A 20,575-nucleotide genomic window follows, 5' to 3' on the forward strand; every position below is an offset into this window, starting at 1 on the left:
TCTGAAAATCAACAGATAACAGACATTTTTATGATTGTAACATCAGATTGAACCCTGCAATGCCCAGGTGATTTGGTTGTTTTTACAGTGGACTGCTGTTCTGAAACATCACTGCTTCTTCATCTACAAGACCGAAGGTAGGGTGCTAATCTTCGAAGGCAAGCAGACTCCCTGCTTCCCTCTGAACAGTTATATCTTCATCATTATCATCATCATCATCATCTTCCTCAGATGCTTGCTGCTTGTTGAAGTCAATCACATCAATCAAAGCCAAAGGACGAAGACACAGGAGGATGATGATAGCTGGCAACGCTGGGTATCAAATGGTTGTTGAGGGAGCATTAAATAAAGGGTAAAGGTGGATGGCAGGGCCTTACTGTATCACATTTCTGGCCTCTTGGCTGGAAGGAATTAACTCCTGTAAAGGAGAGGACATACCTGTGCATGGCCTGGAAGCAGTCTCACCCCAGCCCTGCCATAGACACGGTAAGTTAAACTCCCTAGGTCTCATTTTTTCCAATATACAACATTTGAATGCTATTTCTTTATAGGTATGCAGAGAGAAGGGGCTTTGAATATTTCATGTAACATTTATATCACATTCATATTACTACTATTATTCAATTTATTTCAGAGTTACCTATGCATATGGCCTGCATGCTTGCCCACTTTATCAAACTGTGAAATCTCCCTTGGAATCTCACATATCTTCTTCCTTTTCTGCTATAAAAGCTCATTTTTTCACATCTGTTTTTTTAGGAGGTTAATGGCTAGTGCGAGTCGTAGAGCCACAGAAGGATTTCCTCCAAAACAGAGCACTGTGGTACATATTAAAATTTAGAAATCAGGAGGTAATCACGAGGCCCTTCATTCTTCAACCAGAGGTTTTGTCTTTAGGATCCAGCATACAATTTTCATAGATAAGCCACGAACTCCTAATGTAACTGTTGTAAACCATTGTAGACATATTTTCAACATGGAAAACTTGACTTTAGATGCTTTAAAGGCAGCTCTGGCATACACAGGCCTCTGCCTCAGCAGCTCTTGCTGACCCGGCCAGGCAGGGCTGACACCAGCTCCCAGCACAGCCCCCAGTGCCTCCTGTGCTGAAACTGAATAAACCCGGGTGACTGCACCTCCCGGCCGCCATGTCATATCGGCCAAACAGGCGCAGTAGTGCGGGGGAAATGACAGGAGTTTTGTCCAGTTATTTTACCCCGGGTTGCCTCCCCTGAGGGAAGCACTTCAGGGTGTGGAAAAGAAGACTGGAGAGGTAAGGGGCAGCAATGTCCCCTCTGAAAAAGCCGCCTGTGGGGCTGCGCTTCCCGGTGAGGGACAGAAGGAGGCGGAGGACCTACAGCCACCCCCTCAGCCTGCGATCGCTGGGCACAGCCGGGTACGGCCCGGCACAGCCCGGCCCGGCCACGCATGCGCGGCTGCCGGGGCTTGTTGCCGGGGCTTGTAACTTGTGGGCCGGGTCCCGCGTGGTGACGGGACGAGACGGGGGAGGCCGTCCTGGTGCAGGTGAGGGAGGGCGGGAGCGGCGCTGCCGGTGTGAGCAGCAGCTGCAGTCCTGGTCGGAGGTGCCGTGTGGGGACGGGACGGGGCTGCGTGAGGCGGCCTCGGGGCAGGTCCGGCCGCGGGGAGGGGAGAGGGCGAGGTGAGTCCGTTCGCCTCCAGCTCCCACTGCCCGGCCCTCCTGAGGGGCAGCAGCCGTTTCCTCTGGGCCTCCTCCCCGCTCGCCCGTCAGCGGCTGCAGCGGGAGCCCGGCGGGCTCGGGGCGGGTAGCGGGCGGCCGGGGCAGCCCTGGGGGGCGTCCCCTCCTCGCCGAGAGGCGCCTCAGGGCGGGGGGGCACGGGTAACCCCCTGACGCCCTCCTTGCCCCGAGCAAAGGGGCCGGCTGCCTGCGGGAGTTACGAGCCTTGGGGTTTGCTGTGCCGCTGGGGAAGCCGGCCGGCCCGCCCCATTTCACGGCCCTCCCAGGGCCGGGGCCGCTGTCGGGGTCCCAGACAAAATAAGGAGAGAGTTTTGTCGTTTCCAGAGCCCGTCCCGGGGCTCAGTCCCTGGAAAGGTGGCGTTGCTGCAGCGCGACTGCCCCGCCGGAGGTCCGGCCGGTCGCTTATCTCCTGACAGCCGCCTCGTTTGAAAACGATAGTTTTCGAAAGCTGGAAACCCTGCCTGATAAGATCCAGTGTGCTGTTTCGAATTTAGTATGAGGTCTCTGCAGTTGCTGTGAGGAAGGTTTTCCATGTGTGTTCAAAAATACTCTGTCAGTGCTAATTTTAAATCCTTAGAAAGCAGGGGCAGATTCACTGCACAAATTTTGCTTGTGTGAATTGTGTTTTACTTTTGCTTTTTTTTTTTCTTTTTTTTTTCCTGTGATGGAAGCTATCAGCTGGGACAAAATTTCTTCCCCACCACGTCACACAGTACAACATGTAGTAAATGCTCTTTTGAGAGGAGTATTCTCCATGCCATTTATCTGCTGTTTAAAGGGAGAGCTTGTAGTTGTTCATATTCTTGTTGTGGTTTCATTTTCTTTTCAGCATCCAGAATAGTGCTGTCGTCACAGACATGTGCAGCCCTTGTTTAGAGACATCTCAAAAGTAGTGTCTCTGGACCTGTATGATGAGGATCTACAATATTGGTTTTCAAAGGATAGAGTTTTTGGGGGTATGCTTGCTTTATGAATTTATCAATCAGAAGTATTTTCTGCATGAAGCATGCTTTTATCCCAAGTAGGTGGGAACCATCAAGTTAATAATATCCAAGAACAGAAATATTTGAATTGGAAAGCCCCAAAATAAGTGAGCAATTGTCTGCCTGATAAAAATACCTTTGTATCAACAGCCAAACAGGTCAGTTGACTAAAATGAGGTAGATGGCTGTTCTCCTAGAAAATTAGAAATAGTCTTTGTTCTTTCTTGTTCATGATATACCATAATTACTTTACTCTTCTTTCAGTTGAATTATTTTATTAAAAAAGGAAAATAACACAGAATTAGTGGTGAATTTGTAAATAATCTCAAGGTCTTGACATTTGAATACAAAGTTCACAATCCAGTAGGTTCACACATGTTCATCAACTGCGAGCAAAATCTTCAAACTGCTGTTGTTGGAATATTTAATGCCCTGTGTTGCTCCTAGAATCAGAATCCAGGCTGGAATAAGTAGTTTAATGTTATAGGTTAGAAAATAGAGACATCTGTTTTGTGGGGATTTTCTGTTGTCTTCCTCAGATGTCTGTAGAGGACATGGTTGGTTGGGTGTCTTGAACTCTTGCACTGCTACTAACTAAGCCTGTTGGTTATTGTGAAATATTTTACAGGGAAAGATTGTCAAGTATGACTTCACTTCTGAAGTAGTTTCCTTGTTGAATCTTCCCTGCACTTTTTGTTCTTGCAAATGTTAGTACATCTCACAAATACCAGGCAGGCTTTTCACATGGTTGTTTCACTTTTTCTTTTCTTTGTTTTTTTTTAAGGGAAAGACAAAATGAACCCTTTCTTTTTTCTGAGTTTTGGACGTTCTCATCTAGTCTACTTCTGGAATAGAACTCTACCTTTCAACTCAACAAATGAGACATATTGCTACAGCACTGCCCAGGGCAGCACGGTGCTCCAAGGAGTAACTTTTGGTGGAATCCCAACTGTCCTGCTGCTTGATGTAGCCTCCTTTTTTGTAAGTTCAGCTTCTGTTTATTGTATTGAAAATCCTTCTGACCTTCTCAAAGGTTAGACTGTTCAGAATTTTCTTATTTATCAGGTAGGAATTTGTTTCTGAGAATCTTCAGTATAGTAAATGTGCTAAGGCCATCATGGGAACATCGAAGCACTTTTCAAGTGTTGATAAAAGATCACATTCATGTGGGATGACAGCATCACTGAATATTGGGTGTGTAGATGTAGAGAGAGTGCAAATCATGGGGTCTGCATGTGGAGTCATGGTGGACTTTGTAGTGGTAACTCAAATTTCTGTGATATGTCTTAACTGCAAGAACATTTTTTCCTTACTCTGGGTTTAAGTACTGGATATCTTTTCAGGAAGGGAACTGGGTTGCTAATTTGATTATTTTTCAAAAAGAAATAAAATTCAGAAAACTGTAATTTCACAAACTTAAAATTAAATTCCATGAAGCTGCTGAGAAATAATGTACTGATCAGCTCAGTCCTGACAAACAGGATTAGTTTCTGGTCTGGAGGCTCCAGGACAGGCCTGAAACTCCAATAAAACTTACAGTTGTTCCTATAAGTTTGGTCTAAGTGGTCTTAACCCACTGGAAAAAAGAGCTTTAGACCTACAAATGGGCCTGATAAGTGAGGTTTGTGTTAGTAAAATGAGACTTACGGGATAGCGTATTTCCTGAGTTCTGTAAAGCCACTGTGGAGAAACTTAAAATTACCTGTGTAATCTCTGAGCTGGTATTCTGTAGGAACTAGGAGGATGTTCCTAAAAGTTTTGTAGTGGCATTCTTTGCTATCAGTTTGGTGTGTGAACCATGCTGCCCTGTTTCCTCGAAAATAAACCCTAGCATGATTTTTCAGGATTGCTCGAAATATAAGCCTTACTCCAAAAATAACCCTAGTTACAGTTCATTAAAAACTCAATTAAAATATTGTCCAGTCGGCTGTACATGTAAAAAAGTAAGCAACTTTTGGAGCAAAAGTTGTGTAAGACCCTGTCTTATTTTCAGGGAAACAGGATACCATAAATCTATTTTCTACAAGTGTGCAGTATTTACTCCTCTGTGCAACACCTGGCACAGCATGTAATAAGATTTAGTTGGGGTGTTTGGGGAAACCTCTTTTTTTAAAGCTGTGGTTGAATTTTAAGTCTCTGCATGTGAGTTCCTTGCTGTGGAACCCTCTTCTGAAACAGCTTTAGGTAGGTAGATAGAGGCAATGTAGAAGGCTTGTCTCTTCTTCAGGTACTGAGTAATGCAATTTATTTAGCAATTCCTGTATTCCTGTGTTCACGACATATTTACTGCAGATCCCTTTAGTAACCGTCAGTTGATGGGTTTCCGAATATTACTTCTAGACTGGTTTACTAAGGAAGTAAGGTTTATATATTGCATTGCCTTCCCATTTTTGTCTGGCAGTTCATCCTAATAGCCATAGAATACATTAGCCAGTTTCAGCCAAAGTTGTCAGAGAGTCTAGAGAACTTGATACCTTGAAATTCCTGCTTTTATGAAGTTTAATGTCTAGATGAAGCAGCAAGATCTAAAGTAAATTTCCCTGTTGGGAGGAAGGCTCTTTCTTAGAAAGTTTTATTCATTGTGAAATGTGGAAATGAGCTGTATAATCTTGAAATGTAGATGATCTTGACATGTATCCTGGCTGGCCAGCTGGAGTTTGCATAGATCCAAATAAGTTACATCAGTAACACCACTTTCTAGCCAAACAGGTATAAGGTGTGGGAGAGGTGAGGGTGTATGCTACATATGCATAGAAAACAGGCTTTGTTACTTCTGCTTCATTGCTTTGTACAGAGAAACTTATTTCTTAAAAAAAAAAAAACAAAACACCTATGAAATAGCATGTTTTTTTTCCCTGTTTTCTTAGCCTCTTTCAAAAAGTGGAAATACAGGGAGGAGATAAAAGATACATTGCAGAGATCAAATATAAGCATCTGGGTTTTCTGAGTTATCATAAAATATTACTTTTATTGAGGATAAAAGTAATTAGCATACTTGAGAAAGTACTTTTTGCCTCCTCTGAAGTGCTACTTTTCCTGTCGCAAACCTTCATGGACTTGCAGTTTGGAAGTATTTTTGCACGCAGTTCTCCTTCCCAATGAATTAAAACAGGAAAGTAGATGTTTTGGTACTTTGGTCCCAGGCAGGTTGGCTTAGGAGCTAGGACAGCATTTTTTGACAGTTTCTGTACACTTAAGAATAATTCTTATGAAATTGAAAAATAAATATTCAAATATCTTTGTTTTTATTTTCTAGATTTTAATATTAGTGTTTTCCTTTATAAGAAAGAGATTCTGGGACTACGGTCGTGTTGCTCTGGTGTCAGAAGCTGAAAGGTAAAAAAGATACACAATCAGACTGATTTCTTAAAACCATCTGGGGAATGTGGAAGTAGGTACAGTAAATAGGGTTTAAATTAAGTGCATTTATATCAATTAGATATGTTTGTAATCGCATGCACGTATTTGTTGAAAATGTCCTTGTGCTGCTCTGTGTGATGTACATCCCACTCACAGAGTTACTGTTCGTGGTTTCAGTAATAAAGTTGTGTGTTGGGCGCTGTCATGAATTTCATTCTACAGTTGCGGGTTAAGGAAGTGGAGGTAAGAAAATAGGCTGCTTGTCTGCTAACGTGTCACATATGTACACTTTCTGTGATAGAAGGGTATTAACTCTTTCATTTATCTTGGCTCAAGCCCAGGATCTTCCCAGAGCTCCCTATGCAGCCTGTGCTGTAATATTTCTTAAGGATTTAAAAGTAAAAAAAGAAATGTATCATTGTAGATTTATGAAATTCTTCACTGATTTTTAGTAATCCTACAATTGAGCTTTTAATTTTTAACATTATTTCTACAGGATGATATCTTGGGATGTTTGAAAGCCAGCTGTGTATTTATGAAGTGGGTAAACTTTAACAGCGGGCCTCTTGGTAGTGTTAGTGGTGTAAATTCACAACTAAGTAGCAGGAAAGGGCTCAATGTGTTTTTTGAAGTGTAATCCTCATACAATTGTGAAAAGTAGACAGAAAAAAAAAGAAAGATGGGTAGTAACTGAGACAGCTAGCTCAGGCAGCAGAATGAAGATGCTCTGGTACAGGCTTCCATATGGGCTGTATGGGCCTACATGAGACAAACACGTCCTTGAGCAGTTGGACACCTGGGAGCCTCTGGTGTTGTCCCTACAGGCCTGTGGCCTGAGCCAGCCAGGTCAAAATTATCATAGATACACCTATAAGCATGCCCTATTTTAACGTGTGTTGGCCTGTAATTATGGGATCATCACCATTGCAAAATCTCTTTCTAGCAATTAACTAAAACCAGGTAGTTTGTTATATGTGAGGGCTACAGAGTCACTAACTGTTTCTAGCCTTGCTACAGGGCTGAACTTGTGTGGGGAGGTGGCCCTGCAGGTAAAGGATTAAACTGGGCAGAGAAATTCTGAGTAGAGGCTGTAAGATGAAAGAAGAGAGGTGGAGGGAAAAGAGGTGATGTATTGTAGTGAGGAATATCTGGACAGGAAGCTACCTTGCAAATCTGATCCTTGCTAGGCTTCCAAACATGTCTTGCGTGCATTCTCCTATGTTTCTGTGGTTTAATATCCCAATAAAACATTGTTTTCTTTCTAGTTCACTTAAATGCTCTGACATCAGGAATTCACATCCTCCTTTTTCAACATGAGACACAGCAAAAGTTTCAGTAACTAAGCATATGCTACAAGAAGCATATGCCGCAGCTTTCATAAGTGAAAAAGTGATTAAGGGAAGTAGTACAAAAGCACTTCAGGACTGTTAAAGTTGAAATAATTCTGTGGAATTCCATAATGTTATTCAAGATACTTAGAAGTGTCATTTAATGTATTTTAGTGAATCAAGATACAACCGATTGTCAACATCTTCATCAGTACCTGAAGATCCTGAATATGATAGTGTAAGTACTTCAGAGTTTTGATATTTATTTTAATGTAAACTATTTAATGGAATCTGTTGTAATTTACCATTCCACCTAGCCCAATGAACCAGTCATTAAACTGGAAGACCATCTGTATGCAAAAATTAGTGATGTGCTTTGTTTTTATAGAACCATACATAATCTTTCTCAGTTTCCTGACAAACTATTGCCATATCGCAAACCAGTTTTTTTTAGTTAGGAGGGGGACTACAATTTAGAGTTTCAAAGAGGTGGTGGGGAAGAAAAAAGACTACTAAATAATTTGTGCTTAAATAACAGTTCAAAAAGTTACATTATTTTCATATTGCAAGTCATACCCAGGTGGTCTTTATAGTACATTCTCTTCCTCACGAAAATGAGAAAACTGAATGCAAGTGTGAAGCTAGTAATAATGCCATGTGCTCTTAATATTGAAATTGGTTTGGAGCAGAAGATAATTTTTTGGCTGAACTTTTTAATGGGTTCCATCCATGGTCTTTCTAGAGTCTTCAATTTCACACTTGTCTATCTTTCGTGTTGCAGCTTCAGAACGAAGCACACAAGATTTGTCCAATAGTGGCAGCCTACATTTTAATGTTTGTGTCAACTTAATATCTAGCCTTGCAACTAAATAATTGTGTGAGCATCAAAAGCCTACTGGTGTTTGATGAGGGTTGCTCTGCTATTTGTGTACTTTCCTTCATCTTTTTAAAAGCCCTAAAGCAACTTCATAGCTGAAACTGTTGAATAAAAATGTTTCTTTAGCTTAATACTATTCACTTGAAAGAAGAGGTCTTTTGAGAGACAAGATTTTTTTGAACCATGCTGGAACATTCAGTAAGAGAAGATTTCTAGATCCTAGAAGCCTTTCTGTTAACGTAATCACAGCGTTGTTTTTAACTACCATTTAACTGATTGGCTTGTATTAGACTCTCGTGGAACTTATCCTTGAAATCGGAGAATCTCTGGAAACGGCTTTGGTTCTGCTCTGAAACAACCTTTTAAAAAAAAATTCCTTAGAAGCCTCAAACTTGACTTCTGTTCGTTGGGGATGGGATTAGGACACACTTGTATAAATTGAAGAAGCCCAAGCACTAAATGTGCAAGTAATAAAAAACAAACAAGAACAAAAAAACACACACACAAAAACCAAAACCTTAAATATTCTCTGAAGACAGACACATGAAGTACCTTGTAAAAAGTATGTAGACTAGGAGGTATTTTTCTGTATGTTTCTAAATTATGATTTCAGAGCAACAACTGACAGCTTTTTACCTAGGAGTTTGGCTTAATAGGAACACTTATCTTAACTGTACAGATTAGAGACTGGTTTTTTTTTGGATGTTAGCTCCTAAAAACTTTCTTCTTTATTTGTAGGGATTTTGTTCTTGGATGGCAGCTGCTTTTCGGATGCAGTAAGTATACGAAACAGAAATAATGAGCTGTGGTTTGCTTTGCTCTTTTTTAATTAAAAAGGTGCGTTGTGTTCAATTTTTTTTTTTTTTTTTCTCCTTGAGTTGATAGCATTTAATACAAACAGTGATACAGGTGCCTCTGGTGGGGTGGAAAAAGAATATGAAAACAAGGCCAGCTTGTGGGAATGCTTCTTCAGGGTACAGTCGTCCTTCTGCTGGCAGCCCAGGAGCTTGTTGATCTTGGGACAGTGTGTGAACCTAAGTGAATCTATGGCATTTATATGGATTCTGAGCTAATAACTAGGCTCTAGGCTTTTACCCTTCAAAGAGTCCTGTGTGGGTGTTCCCCTGTTTGAAGCCAGTAGGGCCCCAGGCAGAAAACAGGGTTTCCCTGCAGGGGTTTCTGTGGAGAACTGGTGGTGTAGTTGGGGATGGAACTGACTAACTAGGAGAAGCCCATCCCACTGCTTCCCAGAAACTGCGTGTTAGACATGTGATGTTCATTCTTTGTATCTCTTGGGGCTTAGGAAATTATGATTTTTTAAAAATAGATTTCCAGCTTGAGTATGTTGAAGCAAAAAAGGGGTGGGGATTGAGCTTGTCTTTCTCCATTTTTTGCTAGTTCCTTCCTTTTCCAAGAACTCCTATTTTAATGACCTGTCTTGCTGACAATAGATAGATGATGGGGGTTCATTCCAAAACTTATTAATTGGATGTCATAAGTGTAAGGTGATTCTGTTGTCATTTTCCTCATGGGGAGTCTCTATGGAGATGAGTGAATACTGTCACAGTGCGATCCTAAGGTCTGAGAGCTAGATTTGACACCTTGTGCCTGTCATAAAGCAGGAGGTCCCAACAAATAACTTTGCCCTCTTTTCAGGCTGATAAAAAAGAACTTGGATTTGTATTTGCTCTTCAGATTACTTGTTCCTGTCTTAAGTTCCATCATGTTAATTTTTGTATATTGATACTACACAAGAAAAAGACACTTTGGGAACTTATCTATAAATTTATGGATGAAAGAACACAACTGTGGTGTAAATGGGTAGGGATTAAGGAAGATGTCACTGGGTAGACTGAGAAATTAGTGTATGTTCAAAAAACACCCCCCCCAAAACACCAGGGATATTAAATAGACTGGCCATGTGCTTCTTCTGTCTGTGATGCAGGAATGATGAGATTCACGAGAAATGTGGTGAAGATGCCATACATTATCTTGCCTTCCAGCGTCACATCATCTGCTTGTTGATTACTGTCAGCATTTTGTCTGTGTGTGTCATATTGCCTGTCAACCTATCAGGTGATCTACTTGGTAAGAAATTTTTTTGTATTCTGAGAAGAATTTTGTGTTTTATATAACTGCAAAAGCTTTTAGAATTTTTTTTTTTTAATTTTTATAAACTTTGTAAGATTTGGTTCCCCCCCTCCGCAGTCTGATATGTGTGTAATTTTGTGTGAAATTTATATGAGTGTAGAGGTTCTTTAAATGTCTGTCAAAGGCTGTTATTGGAAACAAGGTGGTAGATAATATGCAGGCATAGATGGCTAAACCCAGAAGGCTCAAGGCAAGATTAACTTGAGCTGTGCCCTCTTAGCTGGTGTTTATCTAGGCACTCTTTGTGATTTTTTTTTTTTTTTTTTTTTGATTGGGGGCATTGCTAACGGAAACTGTCTTTACAGTTGAGAAATCTTTTTCTGGTGTCCAGTCTGAATCTCTTTTGCTTCTATTTAAGATGACTGGGGAGAACAGATTCTTTTCCTTTTTGCAGTATCCCTTTAGTTGCTTGGCATGAATTATTTATTATGATTATCAATTCATCTGTGCTTTTTCCTCTTTTTTAACAAGCTAGACCCGTTAATTCAGTCATTAATGAGGGGTGTTTTCCATTTGGCTGATAACAAAATCATCAGCCGTCTTCTGAACTTTTTTTATCTAGCTAGACTGTCTGCCTTTGTTCCCTTCTGTCTTGGTTTGCAGCTCAAAACTGGACCAATCTTCCTGTGGAGACTTTGTCAGTGCTGACTAGACAAAGAATTATTTCATGTTTCTTGCAGTCTAGTCCTGCTTATGGAATCGTAGAATGTCCTGAGTTGGAAGGGACCCACAAAGATCATCGAGTCCAACTCCTGTCCCTGCATATGACAACCCCACAGTTCACACCATGTGTCTGAGGGTGTTGTCCAGTCTCTTCTTGAACACTGTCAGGCCTGGGGCTGTGACACCTCCCTGGGGAGCCTGTTCCAGTGCTCCAGCACCCTCTGGGTGAAGAACCTTTTCCTAATGTCCAACCTAAACCTCCCCTGGCACATCTTCCTGCCATTCCCTTGGGTTCTGTCATTGGTCACCAGAGAGAAGAGATCAGTGCCTGCCCCTCCTTCTCCCCATTAATGTACACAGTAACGTTTTCATATAATGTACACATGAAAGTTTTTATGCACATAGACCCTTCTTCAGGCAGTCACAGATTTGCATGTCTGGAGGAAACCTTCAGTACTGATGGCCAGAGAATTACTGAATAAATAGTTCTCTCCTAACAGTAAATTGAAACTTTCAGGGCCCTCTGATTTCTTGCTGAAAATGAAAATACAATGAGGGGAGAACTGCTCTTCAGCAGGCAGAAAAGAAAAATCTTGGGACATGCTATATGAAATACAGAGGATCTATTTGATACAGTCTTTTTTGATAAAAAGGGGGGGGGGGGAGGAAAAAACAAACAACAAAACTGTGTCAGAGTAAGTGAGCAGAAGTCCCCAATAAATGAATCGATGAAATGTGTTACTCAGATGGAGGAGTCTTACTTCTCTGGCCTTCTTAATAACACCGTTTAGGCGAACAGGAGAAAACATTCTTTCCATTGAGTTATCTTAATTTCCCGGTGCTGCCAGTGTGACATCTACCTATTTTCATTATTAACTCACACTCAACAAATACAATAAGTGTGTCCTCTAGTCTGCCATTCAGGTTGCTAATGAGAATACTGGTGGACAGAACTGTGTTAAATCCCATTTAAACATTCTTCCATGTTTGATAATGAGACTTTATAAGCTCATTTTATACCTGACTTTGCATCAGTCTTGTCAAGATCATGTTTACAGAGTTGTTCACTGTTGATCGTCTTGGTGAATAGTGAACTTGCATTTGTTTTGTTTGTTCTTATGCCACAACAATTGCATCTTATTTTGTGTACTGACCTTGCTGATCTTTGTCCCTATAATTTATCCTTTTCTATTGTCTTTAATAATGTGGCCTAGTTTTGGTTTTCAGTTTACTACTACCTGCGTTTTAAAAAGCCCTGTGATGAGCCCTTGTCTCTAATGGTATACATGTTATACATTGTACCTGTGCCTTCAGGACTGTTTCTTTGTGGAACTGCCATCTCTGACCTCCCATTTATCAGCTCTTTCTTATAAATTCTCTGTTTATATTAATATCTGCTTTCTTAAAGACCATTGCTGTTCTTTTTTCCTTCTTTGCACTTCTTTTTTTGTTCTTTTGAAGGACCCTTTATCACCTCACAGTCACTTCTTTCTTGCTTTCCATCTGTGTGTTCTCAGCCAGCATCACTCATTTTACAGACTTGAATCCAACACAACAAGTGCCCTAGTTGCTGTCTTCATCTCCTTCATAAAGTAAAGAGAGATGCTGGTGCCTTCAAAGAACTTAGAGAATGTAGTTCCCTCTTTTGGTGTAGTTACTATCTGTGTATTTATACCAAAATGGATTTTGTAATGCGCATCCATCTGTCTGCACTGTCCTTCTCTAACTATAATTTTATAAAAGTCCTATACAGCTTCTTTTTTCCTACATGAATTTATGTGATGTTAGGAAATAACCTTCATATTTGTTTTTCAGCTTTTAGTGTTTCTCCCCTTCTTCCTTCCACCATATGTTGATTTTGTGCCTTTGCAGTTCTTTCTGTTATGATGACTTAACTTGCAATGTGGTTTAACAGTCTATGCTGGAAGACTGTTTGGTTTTCCAGATACACTTAGCTCTTTTTTTCTTTGTGAACATATACTCAATTTTCACTCACTTGTGTTACCATTTTTAAAAATACTTGACAGTCTAGAGAAACAATGTCATAGAAACTTTCTCATTTTTGACCTCAGTAATGTTATCAGTACTGTTTTGTCAACACTGAATTAATGTGTTTTTTTTTTTAACTGAGATAAGAAATCAGTGAAGGTGGAATAAAAATGTGAAGGAAATGTGTTCAAATCCCTAAACAATGTTATTAGTGGATGTGAAGGGAGATTGGAGGGAGAAAGGGAACTGTTGTAAAGATCTAGTATTCAGATTTTTTAAAATTATCTATTACTTCTTTTAATGTATTGGATGTGGTATAATCCTGTTGGGATTTTTTTTTTGTCCAATTTTAAAATGCAATATAGTGTAAACCAGCATTGATTATGAATCTAATTCTTTCAAACAATGAACATACTCAAGATTAAAAAAAGTACACCAACATTTAAAAAAAATAGAATAAAAGCTGACTTTTTGATAGTTTGCATGTGAATGTCACATGAGTTAATTATGCTACTTGTTTTTGTTCTTCTTAGATAAAGATCCCTATAGTTTTGGAAGAACTACTATAGTAAACTTAGCAACTGGGTAAGTAAATCTTGCAGAGTACTTTTATGCTCATGTCTCTTTTCTGCTGTAGTCTCTAAACACATGAATTAATATTTGCCGCGTGGTAGGAATTACTTATTCACGCTTCATCAACTGAAACTGGCGTATGTTCTGCTTCAGGCTATGCAGTTACAGTGCTGATAAGAAATCTGGAGGCTTGGCTTCTACTCTCTCAGCTTTTACTTCTTACACCACATGCTTCTCTTGTCCGCACATTTAGTGATGTTATTTTCAGAAATTTCCACATTAAAAGAAGCCATACCTCAGAAGGAAAATAAAGCTGACATCTCTACTAGAATGTGTAACTTGGATGACTTAAATTCTCTTACATCAGGTTTATGTGTGCGTGTATCTCTCCCATCCGAGATCATGATTAAAATTACCTCAATGTGCTTTAAAAACAGTCTGTAAAATTGTTGAGATACAAAGCTGTGCGATTTTTCTGTTTTATTACTTGATCAATCCATATCTATCCATGCTACTATAGAATTGTTGAAAGGGACCTTAAAAGGTAGTTTAGTCCATGTCCAATAGAGTTTCTGCCAATGCGTTTTGGGTTTTTAACAACGTTATGAATCCTATAACTAGTGGGAAATTTTTGTTTGTTTGCATTTTCTAATCTGTAAAATAGGTTCCTCTGGTTTAAGTTGACTGTAGTTATTAATGCTGTTTGCAAAACTGAAGAACTGTTCCCAGAACTTCTCTAAGCTTTGAGGAAGGAGTTATCAGAGAAGCAGAATTCACTCCCTGTGTTAGGCTGTTTTCAGTTTGAGCAAGGGTTGTGTTCAAGCAGAGTTCAATGTTGTACTCGGCACAGTAAATAATAAGGCAAATAAAAAACATTTTGGCAAATAGCATAGTGTAGGCTATTGGCTATTCTATATCATAGAATATCTGTTTTCTTTGTAGGCCTGTTTCCCATAGAATTTTACGATAAGCAAGTAACCCTAATTGCTGTCCAAGGCATCTGTGTAGGCATGACTGACTACCAGTAACTACCTTTTTTTCCTTGTTTTTTGTTCAGTAGGAGGTTCTGATCTACTTAACATTTTGATGGCTACTTGTACCAGTTGAACAATTAGTTCTTCCTGTTCTTATTCATAACGTTTTTTCCAACAGTAATAATCTTCTTTGGCTGCACACGTTTTTTGCTGTTATTTACCTGATTCTGACTGTTGTCTTCATGAGACATCACATGAAGTATGTAACATACAAAGAAGAAAACACGGTAAGTTTCTGTATTGTGGTGAAGAAAAAATATAGCATGTTTGCAAGTGGATAATAGTAAAAAGGTAAATTACTAAGATGCCTCCTGCTTGCTAGAATGTGACATGAGTGTGAAGGAATTCACTGAAAGCAAAGCTCCACTGAGTGACCTGTGGAAATGAATTGAGAGAAGTGGGTTGGTGATGGATTTGTGAAATCTTGGTGTAACGTACTACCAATGTGGAAGGTGAATGTGGTGCTGTCTTGAATAGATGCAGCTCCAATAAAAATCAAAATTTCCTACCTTTTTTCCCCTCTACAACACAGCTGCTTGTGCTGTGTCACTACCTTCCTCATATTCTTATTTTCTCTTTCATGGTGTGGTTTCTCAGAGTTGGAGTTGCATTTTCTCTTGCAGGTTAAGTGCACATTGTTTATAACTGGCATTCCAAAAAATGCAAAAGAAGAGACAGTACAAGGACATTTCACGTAAGTTCCATGTTTGAGTAGTATCATTAGGAATGGGAGATTTAAAATTGTCCTAGTACTTTTACCTGCCCAAGCGGAAATGTTTTTAAAATTCGTATTATGGTATCTGTCTAATAAAAGCATAATTCCTTAGACAGAATTGAGAAGAGACTATATTTCTATAAAGTTAGTTAGCTGATCTTAAAATTAGCATCTAAGAAAGTAGCTGTGTATCCACACTTTCCATTCGTGCTCTCATGTGGTCTTTACCTGGGAATAATGGTGCACATCTCAGATTCAAGTAACTTTCAGCACCTGTCTGTCTGAAAATATCCACTTTAGGATACCTCATTCAGAAATTAAAGGGGTGATTGAGATGTCAGTTAGATGTCAGGGATGCTTTTTGGAACAGTTTCTTCACTGAACTTTGTTCTTACTGTTCTGCTCTGCCGCTCCCTTTTCAGTGCCGCCTACCCAACCTGCACTGTGCTGGAGGTCCAGCTGTGTTATGATGTAGCCAAGCTTATTAATCTCTTCAGAAAAAGGTACTTGTTTCTGTAATCTACTCCATTTTAGCTTAATTTTATGAATGTTTTGCCAGTTCTTATTGGACATATGCGAGTAGTACTAAGCTTGCACATACTACAAATGAATTCTGCTCTAAAAGTTCTGGTTGGACTTTCTTAGATTCAGCTGTGTTTTAAGATGAGTTGTGGACTTCAGCCCATTTCTTGTAGGTGTGATGTGCGGTGCGTTGCATAAGATAAGCTTTGACTTGCTGATTATTTATGTATGTATTTAAATATCATTAGGTAGTGCAAAGTGGAAAACTCAACTATTGAATTAATAACTCTGGGATCTTACTTCTTTGGCTGGAGGTGCTGGTCACAGGAGGAAAAAAGTGTTATCTTCTAGGCTATGTACCTTGTTTTTTTTCTGTGGAATCTCACAACAGTTGTAGGCTGTGTAATGCTATTACAGACTTGAAAGTAAATTATACTACGTAGCCAAAATAAGGTGTATGAATAGCTTTGGTGGCATAACTTTTTCTCTTGGGGATTATATTCTTCTTAAGCTTGATGTTGAAACTGTTTTCTTGCAAAGTGTTATGGGTGTGTTTTTCTGTCCAGAAAACAGGCAGAAAAAAGCCTGACTTACTATGAACACCTGGATCAGAAGTATGGCCAGCGGGTCAAAATCAGCCCTAAGCCTTGTGGTCAGTTCTGCTGTTGTGAAGTCAGAGGATGTGAAAAGGTAAGAGATTGTGTTCACTTTTAGTTATGGCCAGGTAGACTGTTAGAACAGTAGAGAATAGTTTTTGTGTGACATCTTGTTGAGCCTCAGAAATTTATTATTCACTTATTGCAGTTACCTCATCCTTCATTTTTCTTGCACTGTGCAGAAATGGAGTTCCCCAAAACTTTTCGAATGTAATCTCAGTGCAAAAATTGAAGTATGAGGAACACTTCCTGTTTGTTTGTCTTTGTATTGTGACATGATTTGTAATTTGTGGAAGTAGTATGAAGAAGAGACTGCGGTTTGTGTAAGCTGTATGTTAATGAAGATATTAGCCATCTGGTACTTGGATGTAACAGTCATCAATTTCCCGACAGGAGGATGCTGTAGATTATTATACCAAAGTTAGAAATGAACTGATGGAAGAGTATTCAAAAGAGGAACAAGCTGTTTATAATAACCCACTGGGAATGGCTTTTGTAACATTTCAAGAGAAATCCATGGCAACCTAGTAAGTTTTGTCTGCTGTCTTGTTTGTTCTCTTTTAACTATAGTAGTACAAGTGATCTCCTGTTTGTGTCACTTGTTTGCTTATGTTGGTTCTTCTTCCTTTCTTCTTCTTCACCATCCTGTGGATTTGGTCTGCTTTGCTTTCCGGTAAGTTTTCCCCTAAGTGTGCATTTAGCTCCTATGTGTTGAGTAAAGAAAATATCTAAGGAACTAAATGGCTTAGATATTTATTGAGATAAGGAGCCTTTCTCTTCTGTGTGGGCTCTGGGCCATCAGTGGAGGTTAATAGCAGGCCGGACTAATTGGCTCTTGAATACGAGTTACTGATTTCTCCATTTTCTACTGTGCAAGTGGTCCAATTACCAGACTGTCCCAGTGGGTGCAAATTACACTGCTAGTTAGTCATTTCAGCAAAGTAGAGTCATTGACTGACCTGGCCATAGGCGACAAGTACACGTTATGTATCTCTTACCTGTTATTAGAGATACATGTGTAGGCATAATATCAGAATTTGTTCAGCACTTTTTACTCAGTCATTTTTAAAGAAAATGCATGTAGCTTCTTGTTTTCTGTTGGTGGTTTCTGGTTGTCTTTTACTAACACAAAGTGGGTAGAGGGAAGCAAAATATTTTTGTTAGAAAAATGACACATCATGCTTTTTTTATTCTTCTTAGCCTCTCCAATTTAAATTGTCTGCAATTCTGCAATACTTTGACCTTGAAGTTGTGTTAGAGAGATGGTATTTTGTGATTTTTTTTTTTTTAATTTTTTTTTTTTTTTCAAGGAAGTCCAGGCTATAGAATTCCTTGCAAGAATTTGAGATGATAGAGAAAGTTTTGCTTGCTGCTCTTTAACTGAGTAGTGATTGTGTGGTGAAATCTGCCCCCCTCTTAATTTTCTAGTGTTACACACCATATTTAGAAAATCTAGAGCATGGAATAACATTTTAAAACATGGAACTGAAAGAAGAAATAAGCACTGAAGTTCCTTCTCTAGCTGCTGATTTGTCACACACAATTTTGACGGGATAGTCTCTCCTTGGGCATGTGAGTTGCACTGTGGGCATCTCAGAGTTGAATTATCAAGAACTGAAAAGACTTTAGTTTGTTTAGCTTGGAATTGATGCAGTGTACTCCGTTCTCTGGAAAAATAGGTTAGATTACATGTGAAGCTGAGGCTACCATCAAATTAGAAAGTTGGTTGGCACCTTTAGTAGGTTCTGTTCTGCAGAGCCCTGAAATAGGATGAGAAAAGCAGGAAGGCTTTGTGGAGGCAGGTGGTTGTAGAAGCTTGGTTAGTGATGTGGCTCAGTAGTGTGGCTGTTAGTGCTAAAGCTTGCTGTGTATGTATTTTTAAAAATAAACTGTCAAAGCATAATTAACTTTCTTAAATACTTGCTGCTGCAAGATGCTGGGAATTTAACATCACTACTTGAATTCTGGTAAGGTAAAGATCTGGGGTCTGAGGGTTATTTTTGTTTGTTTGGTGTTTGTGTGCATGGTTCTCTGTTTTCTTTATGTTAAGAGCACAACTGAGAAACAAGCATGTTCAAGACTTTTAGAGTTTAACTGTTTAAATGTTAAATATACTGTTTCCATGCTTGTGTAATAGAGCTTATCTGGAGTGAAACTTCTTTGACACAGTAATGCACAAATAGTTGCAGTGTCTCTGAATATGTGCCTGGTGCTTCTATTACTGTGTTCTGAGAAATTTTTGAAAGCATTTATTCTGGATATGCTTCAATTTTGTTTAAATACATTGATTGTCATTGTCCATCAGCTCATAATATTAGAAGATAAAATTAAGTATTGTGATGATATTAGGAGTGGGTGAAAGAAGGTAGTGTTTTGAATTGTGAGAATACTGGCATGACAAAAAATGTTCTGAGAATTGGCACTCAAGGCAAAATTGGCTAGTTTTGAGACTAGTGTAATGAAAAGAGAGTACAGACTAATCCTCTAGTCTGCTTTGATCTGAAAACATCTATAGTTACCTAAAGAGGTGTTTGGGGAACTGGTTGTATTTCTTTTTACTTTTTCCAATGCTCTCAGTCTTTGATTTATTTCTTTTTTTAATATTTTTTTAATGAGTCATTGCTGCTGTTTGTGTTGGTAGAAGCACTGAACAGTTCAAACCAAAACTGATTTTTGTTTCTGACTTTGTCAGATCTCAAAGATCTGTGAGTAACTATTTATGAGATGGTCATTACCTGCATAATATAATCTTATGTTGTTGTCTAAGTACTATCTTAATCTCTGATTATTAAAAGCAAAAAACCTTCTATCGCTATTCAGTCTTTCTTTTTACATATACGGCATTTTCAGGTGTAAAAATTTGGAAAAATCCTCCTTTTTCTTCCTTACAGTGTCCTTAGAGACTTCAATGCCTGCAAATGTCAGAGCATTATGTGTATAGGAGAACCCCAGACATCGTCCTACAGCAGGGAGCTGCGTGTATCCAACTGGGAGGTCAGATACGCTCCTTATCCTGAGAATATTTGTTGGTGAGATTCCTGTCTTCCATTTATTTATTATAATGTAGGTTATAGAATGGGGACAGGAGAAGGGGGCTGAGTACATTTTCTTTAATCCTAAACTAAGACTTGATGTAGCATTTGGATGTGGCTGATGTGCGTCTTTATTTCCATTCCTGGTGCTCTTCATTGACTTTAGGGAAGCCTCTCAGAGGCTGATGAGGGTTTTACCACCCCAAAGTTCCCGTTAACTAAAAAATGAAAAAAAAATCAGCTCATTAATGTCTGTGCCTCAATATTTACATTTTTTTAGGTTAATGCATGTCTACTTTTGAGATCTGAAGAAAGCAACTTGTTGTTAGTGCTGAGTATTCTCCAAGTATGGGGTTGGGGTTTTTTTGAGTTTCTGCATGATGAGTGTAAATGGCTCCGCTCTGTGAGCCATGGACTATCTTCAAACACCTTTTTATTGATTCAGTAAATTTCCCAGAATTTACCCACTGCTTACAGGAGAGTGTCAGGGAATAGATAAATGCTTTTTGAATTAAACTGTTCCTGTGCTACCTTCTGTCCTGCTTACAGGCTAAAAATGACTACACATTTTCCAGCTCCTTTGCAAATAATTTAAGGTTGGGTCAATATAATCACCTGTTCAAAGAACAGTAAATTTGTTGTGACATTTCCATTGCCCAAAACAAAACCGCAAGTGAGACACAAACACGCAGAAGTTACTGTGTTTCACATGCATGAAATTATTTTTTTTAGGTACAGTTTTTTTCCTAATGATGTTAATAGAAAATTACTTTCAGGGTGACTATACCATCTACTTCTAAAAATTGAGTTTTTCTCTAGAACTACAATTCTACAGTTGGGAATAAAGTGCAGAATTTTTAACCATAAAGCAAACAACCATGATTCTTAGCTGTGTCTTTTGCAGCCCTGTCGTTCTGAGACATGAATTAGAAGTCTTGCGCAAGCTGCTTTCAGAGTAGGGTCAGTTTAACCTGC

The 20,575-nt window shown here is 39.2% G+C and overlaps 1 protein-coding gene across 6 annotated transcripts in view; it reads left to right on the forward strand.

Moving 5' to 3' along the window:
- Window positions 1-1,166: 1,166 nt before the first annotated feature.
- Window positions 1,167-20,575, forward strand: part of TMEM63A (transmembrane protein 63A) — a 34,560-nt gene continuing 15,151 nt past the window's right edge. For 3 of the 6 annotated variants that reach the window (XR_014183568.1, XR_014183569.1, XM_082048032.1), the window contains exons 1-13: window positions 1,457-1,524; window positions 3,485-3,681; window positions 5,957-6,036; window positions 7,563-7,626; window positions 9,004-9,041; window positions 10,211-10,353; window positions 13,602-13,653; window positions 14,794-14,902; window positions 15,299-15,369; window positions 15,813-15,893; window positions 16,479-16,602; window positions 16,962-17,095; window positions 19,460-19,597. Coding sequence is in view for 4 of the 6 variants with exons in the window: in XM_082048032.1 (XP_081904158.1) it covers window positions 3,496-3,681; window positions 5,957-6,036; window positions 7,563-7,626; window positions 9,004-9,041; window positions 10,211-10,353; window positions 13,602-13,653; window positions 14,794-14,902; window positions 15,299-15,369; window positions 15,813-15,893; window positions 16,479-16,602; window positions 16,962-17,095; window positions 19,460-19,597 (1,220 nt within the window). In the remaining 2 variants the exon portion in view is untranslated. Of the gene's footprint in view, window positions 1,274-1,456; window positions 1,525-2,573; window positions 2,674-3,355; window positions 3,408-3,484; window positions 3,682-5,956; window positions 6,037-7,562; window positions 7,627-9,003; window positions 9,042-10,210; window positions 10,354-13,601; window positions 13,654-14,793; window positions 14,903-15,298; window positions 15,370-15,812; window positions 15,894-16,478; window positions 16,603-16,961; window positions 17,096-19,459; window positions 19,598-20,575 lie in introns of those variants that run through there. The other 3 variants (XM_082048033.1, XM_082048035.1, XM_082048034.1) reach the window with 3 other exon arrangements.

The sequence above is a fragment of the Streptopelia decaocto genome (assembly GCF_964273445.1).
Source record: "Streptopelia decaocto genome assembly, chromosome: 3".
Lineage (NCBI taxonomy): Eukaryota > Metazoa > Chordata > Aves > Columbiformes > Columbidae > Streptopelia > Streptopelia decaocto.